At 38.4% G+C, this 23,181-nt stretch overlaps 1 protein-coding gene across 1 annotated transcript in view; it reads right to left on the reverse strand.

The window, feature by feature from the left end:
• Nucleotides 1-23,181, reverse strand: part of ABCA12 (ATP binding cassette subfamily A member 12) — a 198,636-nt gene that overhangs the window by 125,043 nt on the left and 50,412 nt on the right. Inside the window, exon 3 of the mRNA XM_055122119.1 lies at nucleotides 9,443-9,596. Coding sequence (XP_054978094.1) covers nucleotides 9,443-9,596 — 154 coding nt within the window. The remainder of the gene's footprint in view (nucleotides 1-9,442; nucleotides 9,597-23,181) is intronic.

Here is a 23,181-nt window from a genome sequence, read left to right on the forward strand (position 1 = left end):
TTTTCCCTTCTCTCAAACATAAGTTTTTAAAAGTTTGAGAAAGTTGGACTCACTTTTCTTTTCCTTGACTTTTTTTTAGTTCAGTTTGTATTGCTCTCAGGACAAAATGTTAAATCACAGCATGCTGAAAACAGAGGGGAAAACTACCTTCATAAAAACTGTTAGCGATATGGTACAGCAACAAAAACCAAAGGGACAATGAGAAAGATCAAATAACCATAGAAGGAAGAAGAAAAATCAGAGAACATAATAAATAGGAGCAAGGAAGAGGAAAAGGGAAAAGGTGACAGGAAACAAAACACATGAACTTAGAGAAACAAGCACCTATTCCGTTGAGGACTCCTGTCTTATTTGCCTACCCTGAAATGAGTATCTTAATAGTAGTCACTGTCACTGTCATCCCATTGCTCATCGATTTGCTCGAGCAGGCATCAGTAACGTCTCCATTGTAAGAATTGTTGTTACTGTTCTTGGCATATCAAAGAAGCGACAGGTAGCTTGCCAGGCTCTGCTGTGCAGGCAAGATACTCTCGGTAGCTTGCCGGGTTCTCTGAGAGGGGTGGAGGAATCGAACCCAGGTCGACCGCGTGCAAGGCAGATGCCCTACCCGCTATGCTATCGCTCCAGCCCGTCAATAGTAGTATTCTTTCAAATATCCTTTAAACATTGAAGAGCTGCAAGCTCATTTCCCTTCTAGCAAGCTATGGGCTCAGTAAATCTGAATCTGCTCAATATTAAGAAGACTCCCTCCAGAAGAGAAACAGGACTCAGTCTTTACATCAACTGACCATTGCCTCCTTAGTTTCATGTTAAGGGAGTAGCTAAAAAGATGAACTAAGCTGTGAGTTAAAAACACAGCTTACACCCACTATTCCCCAAGAAGTGGTAATGACTCCCTCTGAAATGACTAAAGGAGAGAGGGAAGACTTACTAAGTTAATACTTTCTGAACTTCACAGAGAGTTTGGCTTCTAGAACATACACACAAAGCTGAAGAGATGCTGTAAGGGTTGCATAAGAAAACATACACCCTTGAAGGGAAGAATAAAAAGCAAATATCTTCTATTAAATTCACACAGTATGAGGGGCCAGGGTGATAGCATGGCCATACAGCGTTTCCCTTGCTTGCACTCAATATGAGTTCAATCCCCAGAACTCAAGAAGTGATCCCTGAATGCAGAGCCAAGTTTCTCTGGGCACTGATGTATATGGCCAGAAATAAACATCACTGTATCACTGTCACTGTCTTCCTGTTGTTCACCAATTTACTCTAGCGGGTGCCAGTAAAATGTTTCCATTTGTCCCAGCCCTGAGATTTTTAGCAGCCTCTCCTTACTTGTCTTTCCCAACAATTAGAGGCTCTTTCAGGGTCAGGGGAATGAGACCTATTATTGTTACTGTTTTTAGCATATTGAATACGCCCCAGGGAGCTTGCCAGGCTCTGCTGTGTGGGTGGAATGCTCTTGGTAGCTTGCTGGGCTCTGAGAGGCATATATATATATATATATATATATATATATATATATATATATATATATATATATCACTGTCATCCTGTTGCTCATTGATTTGCTCATGCGGGTACCAGTAACTTCTCCATTGTGAGACTTGTTACTGTTTTTGGCAAATCAAATACACCACACGTAGCTTGCCAGGCTCTGCTGTGCGGATGAGTTACTCTTAGTAGCTTTCCAGGCTCTCCAAGAGGGGTGGAGGAATCAAACCCGGGTCAGCCGTATGCAAGGCAAACACCCTACCTGCTGGGCTATCGCTCCAGCCCATATATATACATATATATATATATATATGTATGTATATATATATATATGTTTCCCTCTATGATTTTATGGAAAATGAATGGGTAGGGAGTCTTATGATACAGCCATGTGGTCCAGGAATATGTTCACTCATGCATGAAGCTTGGCCCAAGTGTGTGGAAAGTGGCCTGGAGCGTGGTGGTGGTTGGGTAGTGGCTGCAGTTGGCTGCCAGGGCTGGGTCCCTTAGGGCAGGGAGGGCTCTCTCCTGCCCCCTCTGGGGCACCCCTGGTGCAGAGTCCGGTGACATAGTTATGGGAGCCTCAATTTATGCTACCTTCCATGAAAAACAGCCTAAGTTCTGGAGGATGGCTGATGAGGAGATTATCACATGTTTATCAGAAATAATGATGTTTGTCATTTCTGTTTATCAGAAATAAACAAAAATAAATCCACACAATTTAAGGACTCTTAGGGTCCAGATTTAGTTTATGTCAATCATAATTATTTTATGATTGTCCAGTTATTACTCCACCCCAGGCTGTGACATCTTTAGAAGTAGGTACCCTTCTCTTTTTATTTAAAATACACAGCCCAGTTCTGGACCACAAGATATGAAGGCTGATGAAATAAAAAATTAGGCTTTATTGCTCTGGTATGGCAGGAAGAGATTTTGAGTTGAGCTAGAGAATACTTTTGAAATTCAAGCTCTCCTTCTTCCTAAAAATATCTCCTGCATTGCCTCCCTTACCTGCAAATTAGAAATGATACACCTACACTGCAAGGTTATAAATACTGCAACAGATGTGCTCATCAGGTGTCTGCCTGGATTCTGTCATCTTAAACACTCACCAGCATTAACCCTGTCGAAGTGCTCCCAAGACAAAATGGTGCAAAGACTTCACCTGTACAGAGCTAAAACCCTATCACTAAAACCATATAAGGTTTCTGGATTCCAGATGTGTGTACCTCTTTATTAATAAATCTGGAAACTGCATATATTAGTTAGGTAGCCACTGTATCACTGTATCACTGTTGTCCCGTGGCTCATTGATTTTCTCAAGCGGGCGCCAGTAATGTATCCATTTGTCCCTGTCATGTTCAGGATTAGGGGAATGAGACCCATTAATATTACCATTTTTGGCATATTGAATATGCCACAGGTAGCTTGCAAGGCTCTGCTGTTCGAGATTCTGCAGTTAGGTAGCCAAGGTAACATGTTATCCAGTTTATTGATTAATTTTCTTTTTCCTTTTACTTATCAGAGGAATGTAGTGATGTGGCATTGATCTGTTTCAATGATCAACTTTCCCCACTCTTTGACTACCAAATTCTTGGTTAAAATCCACAAGCACACTTTGGGCAGATGGTAGGATGCAGAGCACATCATATACTAAAGAAAGCATATGAACAAAACATCCTGTAAAAATAGCTGGGTCTCTCTATTCTGTTGCTTACTTGACTGTGCAAAACTCCCTGAAAGACTAAATTCGGGGAAGGGTACCTCCAAAACAAAAGGATAATCTTGTATGGTACCTACCATTGTTACTTACTAGCTCACCAGACCTTATTAAACTCCCACTAGGTAATGGGATAGATGTTCAGGAATTCTGAAACATTAATGGAAAATAGCTAAGCAAAGATTCTTCCAGGGGTCAATGGATACACAAATAGGCTGCTAGATCCATTATCTAGGTTTCAAAACAACCAAATCACAGACTCAGTTCACGCCTCTTGTCCTCTTAGTTTTATTCATCTTTCCAATAGAACGGTGATTCTCAATGGAAGTGATTTTACTGTTCCCAAATATTGGCAATTATTCCCCAACTGAAGTACATGTGACAATGTCCAGAGGCATGTTTGGTTGTCACACTGGAGGAGAGTAGTATTGGTCTTTACATGGTAAAGACCAAGGATGAGCTTACACCATATAACACACAGTACAACAAATAATTGTGTGAACCCAATGAGTAATTCTGAGTTTGAGAAACCCAGGACCTTAATAAACCTCAGGTGGATAGAGAGATAGGTGAACTTGTTCTATAATCACGCATCCACATTTCTGCTCCTTCTCTATAGGACTCAAAGAGACTGAACTTAGCAGGAACTCCAAATAGCCCTGTGCAAGTCTCCTAGAATCTGTTTCATACTAGAAACCTTTGGGAGGGCTATCAAAGCTTTCTTCAAAACCTGACTGTGCTCTGAATCCGCCAGTAAATTTTTATGAGTCCAGAAAACTCAACCCCCCTTCCAGTAGAACAGGAAAGCCTGAAACAAATATCCAGATGGCTTCCTGGCATCCCTTAGCTACTTTTTTTTTAAAAAAAGGAACCACATAGTAAGTACCATCAGGATAGCTAAGGACCTCTCCCCTAAGATGTTAAAGTAGATTCTGCCTCCATGACATTTAGGGGTTCTATTTTGGAGAGAACATCAATAAAGGAAACACTTTGAATTTTAGATATTAAATTTAGCATACTGGGGAACTAGGCCCAGAGAAGGTTTTATGTCTTCTCAGACATGTCTGCCACAGTTCTACTTGGGAAATGTCACATCAGAGTTAATGGTCTTTGCATTTCCTGTGAGTGGGAAAGAATACCTGCGTAGGTGGTACCCATAATGCCACGGTACATTCTGTCTGAATTTCTACCAGGAAAAACATATGGCAAATTCTTATACTTTTTTCCCTATAAAGGAGTAAAAGTTTTCTATTTTTCCTTTCCCCACAGAATTATTATTATATAAGAATGCCACAATACCCAAGAAGATGTGAGATGTGCTCTAGAACCAACACTGATACAAGTTCCTAATAACATTCATTACTTTCCATTGTTATTAACCTCAAGAGGATGCAATAATGACATTGAGGTCTTCAGTGTCTTGGTATATTCCTCTTTGCTGACTACCCCTGAGCAGAAGTCACTCTAGAAAACCTCTAATGTTTCCTATTTGTGTATGTGTTTCATTCTGACTTTCATTTCTCCAGGGCCATCAGTGTTTCAGACAGAATCCTTACTTGCCCATGATCAAAATATATTTCTCTAGTAAGTGGCCCACTTACTAATAATCTTCATTAGTTGTGATATTCAGATATACCTTAGTATGTTTCCCTGTCTTTGGACATTTTATATTCTTGGAGGAACTACATATGCTTATACATATAGATATATATACACATTTATATCATATAGACATATATACATATATACACATGCCTATATGAGATAATACATTTCTAAAATATTACAAGTGCACTGTGATGGTCAACTGAGGACATGAATTAGTGGGTAGGATTGTGGGAAATACGGGAACAACCTGGGAAGAGGTTGTGTCACTGTGTTTTATAAATGACACTGTACAGGTCTACTTAGTCCTGGCATAGGCAGAATAATTTGGCAACGTTTGAAGGGGATTCGTAATCTTTACATTATAACCAGTAGCAAAGCTATCTACCTGTTCCTCTAAACTATGTAAGTGTCTATATCTATTTCTCTCTTTCTTCAAGTTCTGGAATTAGTTGTCTCTATGACATATCAAATATGCTTATTCCAGTCTACTAACCATCCTCCTATCATTATAAAATGGTGCCTGTGTCACTATTTACCATTTGTTTAATGTTTGAGACACTGTGAGACTACAACTATTATTCATTAAATTCACTATGTAATTTGCCTATTTACTTGTCTCTGTTTCTCTCTCCCACTAGATTATATGTTTATATAGGGATTGGAATATGCCTTATTCATCTCTGTCTCTAGAGTGGCTTGCACAGTTTCCATCAATCGGCAAACATTCAATACATTATTACTCAATGAGTGGACAGTTTTACACACCTATCGGTTATATCTTTCCACTTAGGTTTATGATAAATTAAGTATGGCTATTTCTTCTTATCTGTATACAACTGGACATTTCTCAAATTAATGGAAGGTGAAACTTACATCTATACATATGTATATGCATATACATCCTATCTTATCTGTAAGTCAAATAACAGCACCTACTTGTTCTACTTCTATAACTCCAAATAGTTCTAAATACGTTTTCTAATTCATCCATATCTTCAATCGTAACAAAAGCTATGGCTCTTTAAAACCATCCATGGATTAAATCTGATTAGCTGCAGGAATGCTGCATCATTCCTCCCCGTAATGACTCTGTGAGCTCTGGGAGATGATCTTTGCCATTCACCAACTGTGTGAGCAATGGCACCGCTGGGGGCTCCCACTGTTCTGATGTATCCTCAGAAGCAGTGCAGGGGAGAAGGACCACAAGGGTGAGGCCCATTGAATCATTCATTGTGCGAATGAGCACAATAGCCACAAAATGGGATTATTTCTTTTTTTCTCTGACTGCTAGTTAGAGTTGTTGCTGAGTACAACATTAGCTTTTATTTTTAAGACACCTTGTCCTGCTGCCTCAAAGCGAATGCCCAGAGAAGTATGAATTTAATAACAGAAATGACTGCTGATACAAAACCACATCAAGACATTTAGAACTGGCCAGCAAGCAGAAGGGCAAAGCAATTCTGTCTCTCAGAAGAGCATTGCGGTAAAATAAACATGGTGGGTCTCTTTTGATAAAACCAAAGATGACATTGTCTTTTCATTTATAAAATAGAAATAAAGCTTTTGTTTCTTAATGAGGCTGTTCTGGCAGATTTTCCTTCATCAAAGGGAAGCAATTTAGTGGAATGGTAGTTGGTAACCATGGCCCAATTTTCATTGCGCAGCTATATAAAGCATAAAAATTAATGGCATGTTGGGAAGTATTATTAATGTATTTTTATTATTGTACATAATTTTCTAAGTTAGGATTCAATTACATGGTATTTTAGAGAAAATACTGAATATAAAGAAATATACAACTTGAGCTAGACAAATTACCTGGGTGTAAAAATAAAACTGAGAGGAGCAAACATGGTCAAGAGGTAAACCAAAGATGGTAAAATAAACATGAACTTTAATCCTAACTATCACTGTCACTGTCATCCTGTTGCTCATTGATTTGTTCGAGCGGGCCTCAGTAACGTCTCTCATTGTGAGACTTATTGTTACTGTTTTTGGCATACCCAATACTAAAACCAATTCAGTTTACCCATTTTAAGCAATACCACGATTTTGGATTTTGAATATTACTCAGAAAGCATTTTTTGGTGGGGGAAGGTATATTTACAACTTATCATTATCAACTATTTCATTCATTGCTACTTAGTCCTTCATAGAAAAAGAAAACATAAAGAATAAAGCTCAGGTGGAGGAGTTATTCAATTTAAAAATGATAAGCATTCTCTTCTAAACTGATTCATGAAATATCTCAAATATAGCCTTTTCTAAAGGACTTAACCTGATAACCCTAACTTAAAGCACTGGTGTTACTTTAAATGTGGAGTGTTTCCTAATTCAGCATCCTTTTTACTCTCTTCATTGATATCATCTCCTATTTCACTATTTGATGTCCCAGATGCTGCCCAGAGATGCAGGAAGGTGTGTGTTTCTCCGTGTGTGGATCATAACAACATGCCAGTTGACCAAAAACTTACATTCAGTAGACTGGGAACACCTGTAAAGGCAATTAGAAGCTAGCCCAAAAGGCTCTGTCCCTCTTGGAGAGCCCGGCAAGCTACTGAGAGTATCCTGCCTGCATGGCAGAGCCTGGCAAACTACCGTGGCATACTTGGTATACCAAAATCAGTGACAATGATGGTCCTCATTTCCCTGAGCCTGAAAGAGCCCCCAATACACCATCCTTATACTAGCACGAGACAGGGACAAATGGAAACGTTACTGGCACCTGCTCAAGCAAATCAATGAACAGGATGACAGTGATACAGAAATCACAAAAAAAGTGATTTCACTTCTTTTTTTTTCTTTTTGGATCACACCCGGCAATGCACAGGGGTTACTCCTGGCTCTGCACTCAGGAATTATTCCTGTCAGTGCTCAGGGGACCATATGGGATGCTGGGAATTGAACCTGGGTCGGCTGCGTGCAAGGCAAATGCCTTACCTGCTCTGCTATTGCTCCAGCCCCATGATCTAACTATTGATTCAATATTTTCTCTCCCTGCTAAGTGCCAAGGCATAGGGTTGACCTCACTCAGTTCCTACAGAAAGACACACAAATTGGGAGTTGAAAAACTTCCAATCATAGTTCTTGTGTTTCATCCCAATATGGTCCCTACCACTTTCATCATCCCTCACTATAACTAGGCAGACAAGTCAATTCTGTTTCTCTAAAGACCAGGTCTGTCTCCACCCCAGGGCCACTTGTTGTTTCTCTGCTTGGACCATTCTCTTCTAGCTATCACATGCAGCTATCACATGCTGCCAGCTCTTGGTGGCATCTATCTCAATGTCATTTTCTAATAGAAATCTTTTCTCCCCACCAATAAAGTTTTTACTTTCCAACATCCATCTTTTAATTTTCTTTATTTTTCTTTCAAGCACACGTATTACCATTATTTATGCTTAGTTTTTATTTGCACACTTTTGGCTGCATTTTTTTACTTCCTCTACAGTACCAGTGTCAAAAGAATAAAGAATTCCTCATAGTCACTCTGTCTCTCTGGTGTCTGGCACATAAACATTTCTCAGACATTAGTATTGTTGAATAAGTGAACAAATGAATGAATACTAGGATGCTTTTAATAAGCCTAATTAACTTATTAAAACAATAAAATCAATATGATTGTTTGCATCCCAAGTTGCTTCCCATGATAATTACTGATATATTTATACCATATGGTAAACAACATGAAATTGCTGTCTCTTAAAGTTATTCCCATATGATTTGATCAAAACAAAAATAATGAAGCAAAATGAGAAATGATACATTGTGCCAAGGGATTTAAAGTAAAAGTTTGAAGCCAGAGTTATCTGATGACATAAATACAATCTTTTTCTTGAGAGACCCCAAAAAAAACACCTCTACCAGAATGATTGGACTGGAGCGATAGCACAAGCGGGTAGGGCGTTTGTCTTGCACGCAGACAACCCGGTTCCATTTCTCCTTCTCTCTTGGGGAGCCCAGCAAGCTACCGAGAGTATCCCACCCGCATGACAAAGCCTGGCAAGCTACCCATGGCATATTTGATATGCCAAAAACAGTAACAAGTCTCACAATGGAGACGTTATTGGTGCCCACTCAAGCAAATTAATGAACAACAGGACAACAGTGTGACAGTGCTACCAGAATGACCACAAGGTTGCTTCAGAGTCCAGTAACAGTTTAGTTCTACAGACATATCACTCCTGGGAACTATCTTTTGATTTAAAGCCCCAGGATGGAAAATTGAGATTGGTATCTGTTATATCTGGAAAACAAATATAAACGTTATTCTTGAAGAAGATACTACCCCAGACATTGCCCTACGTCTTATTCTTGTGACTAACAATTAGGGAAACCTGTCAGAAATAATTTGGAGTGGTATAATCTTCAAGGGAAGCAAAGGAAGACTGCCTTCCCCACCTAGTTGAAAAGAAAAGTTTGAATAATTCATCCAAAATTAATTATGCTTAATCCCACACAAGTATTGTCATTTAAATCTGTACCATGTTCATTTCAATCAAAATATTATATCTTTAGATATAGAAAATAAAACTGTATATATGTATATATATATAGGACGTCTTCCTGAAAACATCATAAGAAAATAAGATAGTATTTCTCAATAACAACTGAACATACCTGTCTTTAAATAGTTTAGCATCAATTCCTTTCCTTCGAAGCAAATCTTGTGGCCCATAGGGGGTATCTTTGCACTTAGAGTCTGTGTCACAGAGTAGGGTTTGCAGGAATGGGAAAAAGCCAGTGCTAGGAAGATTTCGAGGTGCAAGGTAACCTGAAATTAAAACAACAACAACAACAACATCACTATGATGTTTACCTGGGGAGGAAAAGAAGTATAATAACTCTGTTTTTCCAAATTACCTTCTAGTTATGTCTTATCTGTCAAGAGATAGAAAGATGCCTTTGCACTGTGAATTTCTTTTTCTGGGATTAATTAGAAGGAAATAACTAAAAGATATTTTCTGGAGTATTTTGAGAAAACATATGACAAAATGTAATGCAGTCAATAAAACGTTAAATACATGGAAAATTCTTATAAGTTGATCATTCACTTAAAAGAGTAAATAAAAGTCTACGAATATAGTTCAATAGCAAATCACATGCCTTGTATGCTTAAAACCTAGGTTTGATCCCCAAGCACCACAACTAACTAAAAGAATAATAAGGGTATGTCAGAAAACACTTAGTCCAGAATACTCATAATCTTAATGTATATACATATGCATATTTAAGAATCTGGAGGGAATATTTAATGGACTAAATTTCATCTGATTTTTATTTGCATTTATTTATCTATTGTCCCCTATAATGTACAAATTACTTTCTGCATGGTCAAAGTCCTTATAAATTCAGTCAATCTTTCAGATACAAGAAAACATTTTAATGTCCACAAATTTTAATAAAATAGCCAAATAAATTCTAATATAGACATGTATTCCCTATTTTAAAACCACTAACATTGCTGCAAATTCATATGAAGATTCCCCCTAATACTGAAGTCATAGAAAACAAAACTACAATAGGAAGGCTTATTCCAATTTTTGTTTTAACATTTTCTTTATAAAATATGATGATAGCATACACATGGGTCAAGACAAAAGGCAAGCTGTGAAATATAAATAGTGCAGCAATTAACTTACATATTAAATGACCTAATTTCTGCCTTGGGCAGACAATGCACTTTTCAAGAATGTTCAGGTCTAGAATTCCCTAATGTAATTCGAACTGAAGACTAAAAGCAGCACACTATAGGGAGGTGATGAACTTTCCAAGAATATAGACTTAAAAACCATATGTATAATTCTATGAGAACTGAAGACTAAAAACCAACACATTAACTACTTAATAAATCTGTTAACAAGATTGCTGGTAAAGGTCTGTTTTCATTATGAAAGGAAAAAGAAAAAGTGAAAAATGAAAATAGCTAGAGCAACATGGTTAAACGTACACCAAGAGTTTGACAAATGGAATAGTTCATAGAAAATGGGCTCAGTTTAATAAGTATCTGCACTTTTAAAAAATGGGCATGAAAGAAGGGGCTAATAGGAGAGTTGGATCCCCGAAAGATAATAAAAACAAAAAAGGGAGATATTAGATTACCCTATCCTGTTAACTCTAAAGATGTAGGAAGGAGTCAACAGCCAAACAAAGTGGGCCAACAAAGCTAGAAAAGTCGAAGAAACAAGTCTCCAAGTTCTATAGTAGTACTCCAAGTACTAACTCCAAGTACTATCCAGAGATGTATAGTAGTGATGACACCTTCACTTTTAACCCACTGTGACAACTTTTGACCTCCAGAATGGCAAAATACTCACTCGGTGATGTTTTTAACTAATGATTTGCAGCAGACATAGGAAACATACATAAAACACCAGTGAAGAAATGAGCCACTAAGCAACGGCAACACCATGACAGGTGGCAAAATTAAGAAAATCCAGCTAGGCTTTGGTTTCAGTTCTTGGAACTGAAACAGTTTCCATTTCCCTGAAATCAAACAATGGGTAACTAGCCAGCTTGACCCCACCTGGAAAGTTCCTGGGCCCAGCAGGTGGACTCAATTAATCACCATGTGTCAGATACTGTCTTTAGTTAACCACAGAGAATGAATGAGTAGCTCATGGAACCATATGCTATGTAATGCCCTCTGAAACTAGAGTCAGGGTCCTAGTCATGGAAGCCACTGTGTAGGTGTGGACTTGGACCCTAGCTAAAGCTAGCAATAAATTTCCTTGCTTTTGCATCACAAGAGTGGTCCTTCTTCCTTATTCTGAGACCAAAAAAAAAAAAGTAACACTTTTGGTTTAACACCTGCGTGAATTAAAGTCTTGAGAATCCTCAAGAAAACAGAAAGTCTTTCAATTCCCCAGGCTATTTACTATTCCTTGCAAGCAAAATCTCTTCCCAGCACCAAAATCAAGTAACATCTTTCTTAATACGAAACCATGTTGACATTTGCAATGAACCTTCTGTATTTTTATTGTCGTGCAGTTCTCACCGTCTACCTCCCTGCCCAAGAGATTAGTAATCGAATTGCTGGGTTTGTTTTTAATTTCATCCCCCTGTAAAATTCTACCACAGTGAACTGCACAGAGCGAGGAATTTGTTGTTTTGCACTGAAACGTCACCATTAATAGTAATCTACCCGCTTAAAGAGATTCCAGCCACAGCTGCTCACTTAGGGAATATATGGCTCTAGCACATCAGCCCCTTCTTACTCTGTCTTAGCCACGTGTGATAGGTTTGAATGAAAAGTACATGGAAAGGCAACAGAAGCTGATTGACATTTATCAAGGCAATGGTGTGGCTGAACCAAATTGTGCTAAAAATAATGTCAGTCAAGAGAAGCCATAGAGAAGAAAGGACAGAGGGTCAGGCATGTTTGGGGAAGAAGTGGCAAATTATATCCACTTTTATTTCTAGCATTGATGGCATTAATTACTTTTTTGGTAAAATATTAGAAAGGTAGTTGACAGAACTTGAATCCATCATATTTTTTGATGTGATTAGCTCCAGTACTTCCTATTCTAAAGGGGGAAAAATCATTACAGGATTTCTTTAAATTTTCTTTGAAAACAAAAAGGAGCTTTGCACAGCTTTGTCTTCCTGATGACTGATACTTAAACTCTACAATGGGGTCATACAAATACGGGATTGTTCTAGATATGTACAAGTTTCATTTATTTTATATCATGCAGAGCATGAACAACCTGCATTATTTATTCACCATCATCTTTTGATCAAGTATATTAAAGAAGCCTGTTGCAATAATAACTGAGTTTTATTAAATGTCTACTATGTTCCATTTATTTTGCCAGCCATGTAACATGACTCATACATGCTTCTTTGAGAGCCACATTTTGTCATCCATATCAACTCTTCTAAATATCAAACTCTTGTAGAATAATATAATATTATATAGAATTAAACTTTATTGTAACTATCTTATACAAATGGATTTTTGAAGTTTCTTCCCAACCCAGTTATATGTGCATGCAAGTAACTGCTCAGAGTAAAGGTAGAATCAAACTATGACATGTTTTAAAGAGCTAATAATTCTAAGTTAAAGTTATTTTATCTTTTTTTTTTTGGACCCTCTGCTCCTAAAGACTATGATCCGAGAGGTATTCTAACCCATTTTGGCACCCAGAGCGGCTTCTTACAGAAATGCATCTAGACTGTGAACTGAGCTAAAATATCAGAAATCCAAAATCGAGCTCATAGAGTCTTCATTCTCAGCAACGAAAAGAAATTATTAAAGGATGTCTTTTCAGCAGGCCTGATTATTGGGGGGAAATTCCAGACAATAATAGTGAGTTCTCTATTGAAATATTGAATGAATTCAAAGTATAGAGAGAATAAAGTGAAGATCATTAGCTACTTAGGTGGGGGGGTGGGTGGGAGGGGGGTATATTGGGGTTCTTGGTGGTGGAACATGTGCACTGGTGAAGGGATGAGAGATTAATCATGATATGACTGAGACTTAAACCTGAAAGCTTTGTATTTTTTTCATGGTGATTCAATAAAATAAAAATTTAAAAATAATTTTTAAAAAAGTTATTTAATCTTTTTGTGTTTGAGTTTGGTTTTCAGGTCAAATGCAATGGTTTTCAGGGCTTCCTCCTGCCTCTGCACTCAGGGTCACTTTGAGCAGGGCTCAGGGAACCAAATGGGGTTCCCGGGATTGACCTCTGGAAGGCTGAGTGCAAGGCAAGCACCCTGCCCTCTGTACTCTCTCCAGACCCAAACATATTCTATCTTGAAGTTTCAAAAGTAGGTTTCATTTACAGATACAGATAAAATCAAAGGAGTTTATTTTAAGAGTCTAAAGCTTTCCCTGTTGCGATGCTAAGATTAACATGTATGTCTACAGAGAACTCCAGACCAAAATAATTTGAGAAATTTGTATATTATGTCCCAAAAGTCATTCTTTGCTTTTTCCTCTCTAGAGAAACCCATGTTTTCCCTGAACACACATCTCTCTCTTTCTCTCCCCTCACACCTCTAAATTTCTTCCCCAAAAAACTGTTTGTGTCTGTATGTACGCATGTATGTATGTATGTATGTATGTATATATATATATATATATAATGTCACTGTCATTGTCATCCTGTTGCTCATTGATTTGCTCGAGCAGGCACCAGTAACGTCTCCATTATGAGACTTCTTGTTGCTGTTTTTGGCATATATATTATGTATATTATATAATATATTTATGATTTATATGATATATTTATGATATATTATATGTTTTATATTATACATTATATATTATGCATATTATACAATATGGCGCGATAGCACAGTGGGTAGAGTGTTTGCCTTGCATGCGGCCGACCCGATTCCTCCACCCCTCTTGGAGAGCCTGGCAAGCTACCAAGAGTATCTTGCCCGCACAGCAGAGCCTGGCAAGCTACCCGTGGCATATTCAATATGCCAAAAACAGTAACAACAAGTCTCACAATGGAGATGTTACTGGTGCCCACTCGAGCAAATCGATGAGCATTGGGATGACAGTGACAGTGATACAATATATTATACATCACATATCATATCATATTTATTATACCACCTATAATATAATAAATATTATCTATAATATAATAAATATTATATGTGATGTATATTATATAATATAATTATGTAATATATAATATAATAACATATAAATATATATTTTCCCAAGATGATAAATCCGGGGGAGGAATAAAACCATCTTTCTATCCTTTATATGACTTTGGATCATCAGGCATGCAAAGTGGAAGCTAATTACTGATTGTTCCTGTTCCCAGAGAACAAATTTACAGGTACAAGCAAGTGAGGAAGGTTACAACTTCCCCCAGTTGTAGTTGAAATGGTCTTCAATACAGTGTCTGAAAGGTGATGGCCTGAGCATGGGTGTTTCAAATATCTGAGACTCACCACCACACTCATCATCTATCTACCTGATAAAAGCTATTGAAGAATTATTGAAGAATTAGCAACTTCCTAGGGGCAAACTGGAACTAGAAATCAGTTGGTGCTCCAGGCAAAAGCTTGCAGATTGGAAAAGATCATTTTCAAAAGGTATTTTCAACACAATCATATATTTTATTAAATATTATTAATTCACTGTCATCCCGTTGCTCATCGATTTGTTCGAGCGGGCACCAGTAACGTCTCTCATTGAGAGACTTATTGTTACTGTTTTTGGCATATTAAAGAGATAGAATGAATAATCTCAGTAATTAAATAAAGAGAGTCCACTGTTATTTTAGGGAGTTAAATAAAATTGGGGAGAGAGAGGGCAAGGATAGAGAGGCATGGACAGGCTTACTATTCTATATATACATATAACAAACATCACATTTCACACATCAAATGTGTGCAGTTCACTGTATGTCAATTATTCTTCAATAAAGCAATTGAAAATAATTCATAAGAAACATCTCATTCATAATATTTGTGAAATCAAATTTTCACTTACAAACACCAGTTAGCTAAATGTTTAACTAAATTAAACTAATTGTTCACTGTTTTAAAAATGAAACTGTCATTATAAAAAGATCCAGTGTAAAAATGGTAAGAACTTTCAGTATCAATATTGCAAACCACAATGCCCAAAAGGAGAGGGGGGAAGTGAGAGAGAGAGTGAGAGAGTGAGAGAGAAAAAGAGAGAAAGAGAGAGAGAAAAAGAGAGAGAAAGAGAGAGAAAAAGAGAGAAAGAGAGAGACAGAGAGAGAGAGAGAGAGAGAGAGAGAGAGAGAGAGAGAGAAGCTCCTGCCAAAGAGGAGGCAGAGGGTAGGGGGAATGCACACTGGTGGAGGGATGGGTGTTGGAATACTGTATGACTGAAATCTAAACATGAACAGCTTTATAAGGGTCTCACAGTGATTCAATTAAAAAAAAAGTTAAGAAAATGAAGTACAACCTGAGAAACCTGAAAGATAAATAAATAAATAAATATGGTGAGAAAAAAACTTTGTGAACAATTGTGAACTTGACCTAGACATGCCTATTGACCTAAAATGGAATCGAGTTGGGCTTTTCTTTCTGCACCAAGTCATCATTCAGCACAATGTTAGCATGACTGAACATAAAGACACAGCTTTCCTAGTGTTGTCCATGAGCCAGAGCCCTCAGCATTATCTGGGAGCTTATTAGAGCTGACCACTTGAGATCCCACTCCTGATCCAAAATGTAAGAATTCTGTGGGGGTAGGGCTGGAGCAATAGCACAGCGGGTAGGGCGTTTGCCTTGCATGCGGCTGACCCGGGTTCGATTCCCAGCATCCCATATGGTCCCCTGAGAACCGCCTTGAGTAATTCCTGAGTGCAGAGCCAGGAGTAACCCCTGTGCATCTCCAGGTGTGACAATAAAAGAAAAAAAAAGAAGAAGAAATCTGTGGGGAGAATCAGTCCTCTTTATTTTAACAAGCCCTCCGGGAAATTCGGATGCACATTCAAGTTTGAGAACGACTCTGTTAGATGCCATACTTTTTTCACTGTCTAAACAGTTTAAACTTCGGGCTATGTGTGATGTGAGGTTGAGACCAACGGACCATCAAGACCCAAATAATAGAATTTGGAGGAGTCTTTCCTGACACCCAATTGGCGGCTCTCCTGTTAGGAAGAACAGCAGCCTTGTGTTGGCGGTTTAGCCCTTTTCCAGCCTAGCCCACATCCTGGTGCCTTAAGTATTTTGCACCAGCGGTGGAAAACAAGCAAATTTACAGAAGCCAGAAAGAATAGCAGTTACCCAAGCATACATCCTGACCCAAGCTCCCACTCAGTCTGGCTTCATTACTCAAACTCTTTCCTGAAAACAGGCGCTGCAAGTTCCTTTGTTCTGGGAACAGGTCACAGGAAATTTCCCATTCCTCTTTGTGTTAATTCCCCCCCCATTGTTTCTATGTTAATTTCCTGATTTTAACATTCCCTGCTGGTTTTAGCCACAGAATCAAGTCTTCATTCTTCTTCCCCCACTATTGGGAGCTCCTGTTAGTGTGATCTTGACACTAATAGCTTCCCCGCTTTTGTATTCTCTTCTATGTAAGTTGTCAAGCAATTCAGAGCACAAGACCCTATTATCAATCCAGTTATTGCCATCGGAGGGGCCCTGTGATGGTGATCAAAGTAGTTAACCATGGGGACCAGGAGAAGAATTGCTGGAACCATCCCCAGTAATTCAACTCAGCCATTGGGCAGGAAAACAGCAGTAGACCACACACCTATCAATGAGACTGTTTATATTCCAGTAGACCATTGTGTTTAAAAACAAGCAAACTATTGTTTTACAGCCACACCTGGCAATACTCCTAGCTTACTCCTGGCTCTATCTCCGGAATCATGCCTGGCAGGCTCAAGGGGACAATCTGGGGTTAGCTAGGATCTAACCCAGGTCAGCAAGGTACAAAGTAAACGCCCTACCCACTGTGCTATCACTCTGGTCCATTCTGCTTATTCTTATCCTCTGTCCTCATCAAAACTACACAATATCTCTTTTCCTCTCTTGCTCAATCTTTTGATCTTTTCTTTCCCCAATTCACTTTTATTTACTCAGCTTCCAACTCTCCCCACCTCCTTCTCTTCCTGCTACTTCCTTCTCCCATCCAACAGTTTACTCTTTACTTACCCATAGAACCAAAAATATATCTTCTACCCAGCACTGTCATCCCTCTATCCTTTCCCCTTTTCACCACCACAAAGGGATTTTCTTACCCACTGTCATCATAAATTCATGTGCATGTTGCTCATTGGCACTATCTAAAGAAGTGTTATTTTCATTTTTTTTTATTGTATTGTGGAAGAAATGTCACAGTCTTTTCAGTAATGAAGCTACTTCCATTTGACATCATTAGTTAGACTCAAGAAACATTCTCTAGGCTGCTTTGGTGACATTTGTTGATATTTTAGGAATGTAGAATTGGACTGCATCTACTGTGTTCCTTTGTGTGTGTGTATGTGTATGTTCTTTTTTTTTCCAAAGGCAGGTCAAAACCCAACTTAGGTGGCATTTTTTTTTGTTTCCAGAAAAAAGAATTTGGTCTTTACCTCAGTGATAAAAAGAAGGACAAAGGTTAGAAGGAAAATTCTGACTTTTGTAAAATATGGGATTACTCATGGAACTCTATTTTTCTTAACTTTTGGGAGACGGGGGTCACATAGGCAAAACAAGTATGAGACCTGCTGACTAGGCAAAAGATAACTCTCCCTGTGAAACAGCATAGCAAGGACACATCAGAATGACAAAAGCACAAAATGGGATCACAGACACCCTTTCTAAAAAAAAAAATTAAAGAAACAGAAATTAATAAATAAAATATGGGGAGGGAAATAAATGTCAGAAATCTCTTTTTTAATAATTGATTAAAAAGTCTTTTTCACTCTTCTTCAAGTTTTTGAGCACATTTTGTTCTCAATTTTTAGAAATACAATAAAATACACCTTTAAAGACATCATGATAAATCCTGTAAACATCACCTTTTGAATTATTGTGCATTATATCAGGGTTCCATAGGATGGTCCCTGCTCTTCTTCATATGTACGTTCCATTTGAATGATCAAGCTACTCCTCAAGGGTTGGTGTCCTTTATCTATCACCTGGCAAAAATCAAAATAGACCAGCTCTTCCTGATTCTAGCTCCTCTCAAAAGAAATTTCAGGACTCTGTGGCTTCCAGGGAACTTTGCCTGAGGTTAAAAATTAATATGACATTGAATCTTCAGCTAGGTGCTAGTTCAATCAAACTTCGGATTTTGAGAGGCCAAAGAATAAGTCATTTGAATGAAAATGAAAATACTTTTGTAGTTCTTTGCACAGTACTTGACACATTCCCAGTGGTTGTTAACTATAGTTACAAGTGAATTGGTGAATGAACAAACCCCTAAGGGTCATAGAAAGTCTCATGATTTAGAATCTTAGTGTAACATCAATATTAACATTTAATATTTGAAGGACAAAGTTTAAATTTCATCCCAATACTGTGGGCAATTCAAAGGGTAAAAATGTAAAGCAAGTTCAATGGAGAGCAAGTACGACTGTATTCTGTTCAAGTACCATATAAAAACAGATATTGATGTTGATTAATAAAACCAATAAGAGCTGTTGTTATACCCTCATTATGGCTCTAGTTTCTCTGAAAACCTAACTAATAAGCATTGACATTTATGCTATTATCCACTGAATTTATTACCCAGAAAGTAAAATTTATCCATCATCTATTCAATAAATGTTTACTGAACAGATAATGTGTGTCTGACACTGCTTAGCACGGGTGGCTTTCTTATTTAAATTTTTTTTTCAATTTAAAGAGAACAAATAACTGGGTTACCTCTGTGTGTGTGTGTGTGTGTGTGTGTGTGTGCGTGCGTGCATGTGTGTGTGTGTGTGTTTGAGAGAAAGAAAATGCATTTTGTTTTAGAGGTCACATATTTTTATTAAAATGCATACAGAATTCATTTATTTTCTGAACTGCTAGAAATACTATAAGAACACCACATACTTGAAAATAAATAGTAAAAAAAAAAAAGTCTAAGAAAAACTTGATTTGGGGACAGAAATTAAACAATCATCATTTCATACAAGACCAAAGTCATTCCTGTAGGACAAACAGAGTAAATGTACTTCTTTTAAGAGAACCTCCAAGAGATCAAACAATTATGCAGGTTCAAATGATAGATAAAATACCACAGTTGTATTTAGAACTACTGAAATACGACCATTATGGAAGCGATGTTTCATCTAGTTAGGTCTCACTCAATGTTGGAGTGAATACCCAGAATTTGAAAAGCAGGTACCACTTCAGGTTTTGCTGCTGATTCACTAAACCACTAGAGGTAAACTGACCTCTCTTTGTCTCTCTTTCCACATCAACTCAATTGAGGATAATGGGCTGTGCCTCTTCACAGGGCACAGAGAAGATCCATGAGATAAAGCTTGTGTAAGGTAGTAGGAACATGGCCGAGGAGGGGTGCAGAGCAATCTGTCAGACTGCTCTTGCGTCATTTCTCTTATTTATTCTGCACTGGCTTGGGTTTTGCTGTTCGACCTCATCTCCCATCTCTGTGCTTTGAGCCAATGAATGGTTGGGTGTATATTATTGCAAGATATGTTTCTCTCCCTAGTAATTCTTAATGTGTACCTGTATCAACTGGTGTAAACTTCAATTACTGTGTGCTCAGTGGGTGTGGTACGAATGACACATTCTTCCTAATTCTCCCCAGGGAAGTCTTGTTTTACAAGTCAGGTGCTTTTTTTTTTTTTCCAAGTTCAAATCCATGGGCAAAAGGGCAGCTTGTTTCTGACAATGAGGGCAGAGACAAGAACTACTCAAAAATTTGGCATCTGACTAATGGCAAGTACTGCCGAGAACAGGACAGTCAACAGGTTTGGAAATGTGTGGGGGGGGGAGTGTCCCTATAGTGATAATTTTGGGACTGTAGCTATGATTTACAGGTGTATAAGGTGGGTAAGGTTGCCCACTTTCTAATTGATTTATATCTCTAGTTAATACTATTATTACTTTGAAGATAAGAGGGTAAGGCAGTTTGAATCCAGGACCTTAGGATCATTTTGGATGTTTTCTCTTTGACCTGACACTGTATACTTGAATTGATGTCTAGCCCACATGGGGTTCCATAAACCCACGTTACTGAGTTTGCAGGCCAGAATGTGCATCCTTTTTTTTCCCTGAAGATTAAGGAGATTCTGCTGGGTGATGAGTGCCAAAGACCTTAGTTTGATCTATTTAAATGGTAAATAAATGATAGGATACAAAGCTAGGAGACACAACAGTAGTAATGCATACTTACAGATAAATGAGCCCCCATGTGGACTAAATCTGGAGAAGATTAAAAAATAAGCCTCTCACTAATACTACCCAAAATATTCCCACATGGCAAAATATATTTGAGTGCTTTATGCTTGGTCTTGGGTTGGCAGGATGTGTTCATCTGGTTAGATGCCTCTCACAGTAGCCAAACATTACATTTAAGAAGCAGGTCCTTAAGTCACAAAGACTCAGAATTGCATTTTAAAAAGTCTCCCCACATCGGCATATGCATGCAGAATCATGCCAGCTGTTTTTATTTGCTTCTTTCTATAAATCAAATTTAAAGGAGAAATGAATCTTAGGTTCTCATTTTATTTTAGAAAGTTCTCTCTCTCTCTCTCTCAAACTAATTATCTCCTAATTCCCCTTAGATGTGGCCAGCCAGGAAAGTACCTTTTGACAGCTGGGGCAGGGTTGCTATGAAACTGAGTACACACTGTGATTACTGTGCCGAGATATCAAAAAGATATCAAAAAGATCCGGTGCTGGCATATTGTAAGCCACAGGGCTGAGACATTTGAGACATCGCCCCTCACCCCACCCCACGCCCACCCCATAAACACACACACACCACACACACACACACACACACACACACAGACACGGACACACACACACAGACACACACGCACACAGTGCTTGGAGGCTTCAACAGTCAGCCCTTTCAATGCCTGAGGGCATAAGGCCTCCAAAACACACACACACACACACACACACACACACACACACACACACAGAGCGCAATATTAGCATCTTGCAAAGAGAGGAAGGTGCTCCGGAGGTGTGGTACTTCCGCCCCTACACATACACCCCCTCCTGCACTGCCACATAGATTCAGATTTGTGGGAGAAGCAGGGAAGCCCTGTGCTAATTGTTAACCACACCACATACCACCCAAGTGTCTAGGGAGTTAACTCACAAAGCCTGCACTGGGAAAATGAACTGAGGAATTAATTCCTCTTCCATTAAGATAGTCTCCAAAGTGATATTGGGTTTGGGGGGCGGGGGAGAAGTTAGAAAGGGAGCATCAGGATTTCCATAAGCCAGACTCTAGGGCCAAATGAGTTTAGGAAACTAAATTCTATCTTCTGTTCTGGGAAAGCCAGAATATATTTGCATATTAAAAACTCAGAAGTTTTTCAGTTAAAAAAAAAAACTTGAGTAACTTTGGTTAATTTCACATTTCCACATATGGGAGCACTTTTTTTTCATTTTTTTTCTTTCTGTTTTTTAAAGGAGCCCCGGGTAATATTCTGGGAAGGACAATTTAATAAGGCATACTTGGGAAACCATGAGTACCTTAACCCAGGAGCTGAAAAGGTACAGAAACCAGAAAATTATTTTTTTACCCCAAAAAAGAAACTGTTTGTACAAAGAAATAGCTTAGCTTCAAGTTTTAATGTGCTGAGATTTACTGACAAACCTCACTAGTTTGACTTATATATAGTAACTCCTCAAGAACCTTGACCTTTATTTGTGGTTCATTATGACTGTGATTACTATTTGTGGGAATTCTTTGGTGAAACATGTCTAGGGTAAGGAAATGTCATTCTAGATGGATTTGGGGAGGCTTCTGAAGGTACACACTCTGTAATGGGAAAATATAAGGTAATGTGGAAATCAGAAGAAAAGGGAATAGGAGCAAGAAGCAGCAAAGCCCACACAAGAACAAATAGCAAAGTTCTGTGAATGGGTTGGATGATAGCTAATGGCCTGGCACTTGCCTTGCAGGCAGGTTCAATTCCCAGCATCCTATATGGTCCACCAAGCCCCACTAGGAGTGATCCCTAAGAGTAATCCCTGAGCATAGCCCAGTCAGTGTATTCCGAAAACAAATCAACAAATTATGTGTGCTAGAATTAGATGTTGACTACGTATTTGAATCTGAGTGTCTCAAGCAACAAAAAGAGCCAATGATGTTTTAACTAATTCACAATGTTTTACAAATAAAGAAAAATAAATAAATGCTATAGGAGTGGTTCACTGTCTTTAGAAAGAATCTATATTCAAAGAGTTCATGTGAAAAGAACTACTCACCCTTCCACATTATTGACCCATCTATTTTTTTTTGGGGGGGGAGGCTTAAGGGGGGCTACACCTTGTAGTGCTCCTGATCCTGGCTCTGAGCCCAGGAACCATATGGGACTCCACAGATTGAGCCCAGGTCGGGTGCATGCAAGTCAAGCATCCTACCCATTGTACTATTGCTCCAGCCCCATGGACCCATCTTTAAAGGGTGGAGCTGAAGATATTTGCTACTCAGAGGCAAAGATGGGGAGAAACAAAGGTGCTTTTCTTTCTTTACTATTTAACAATAGGAATACAGCTATATTGGAGCACCATCATCACGGTTTAGTACACAAAACACCAAGCAATGCCACAAGAGTGCATGGGGAGCAAAGGGCTGTTAGGATAGAGAAGGGATGAGCATGATAAGAATGTTGGAAATGATTTTGAAGACAAACTGAGTGTTGAAAGTGGGCAAAAGGATATGCCTGATAACCTTTCATTATCAATATTGCAAATCATAAGGCCTAAAAGGAAAGAGA

Source organism: Sorex araneus, chromosome X (assembly GCF_027595985.1).
Source record: "Sorex araneus isolate mSorAra2 chromosome X, mSorAra2.pri, whole genome shotgun sequence".
Taxonomy (NCBI): Eukaryota; Metazoa; Chordata; class Mammalia; order Eulipotyphla; family Soricidae; genus Sorex; species Sorex araneus.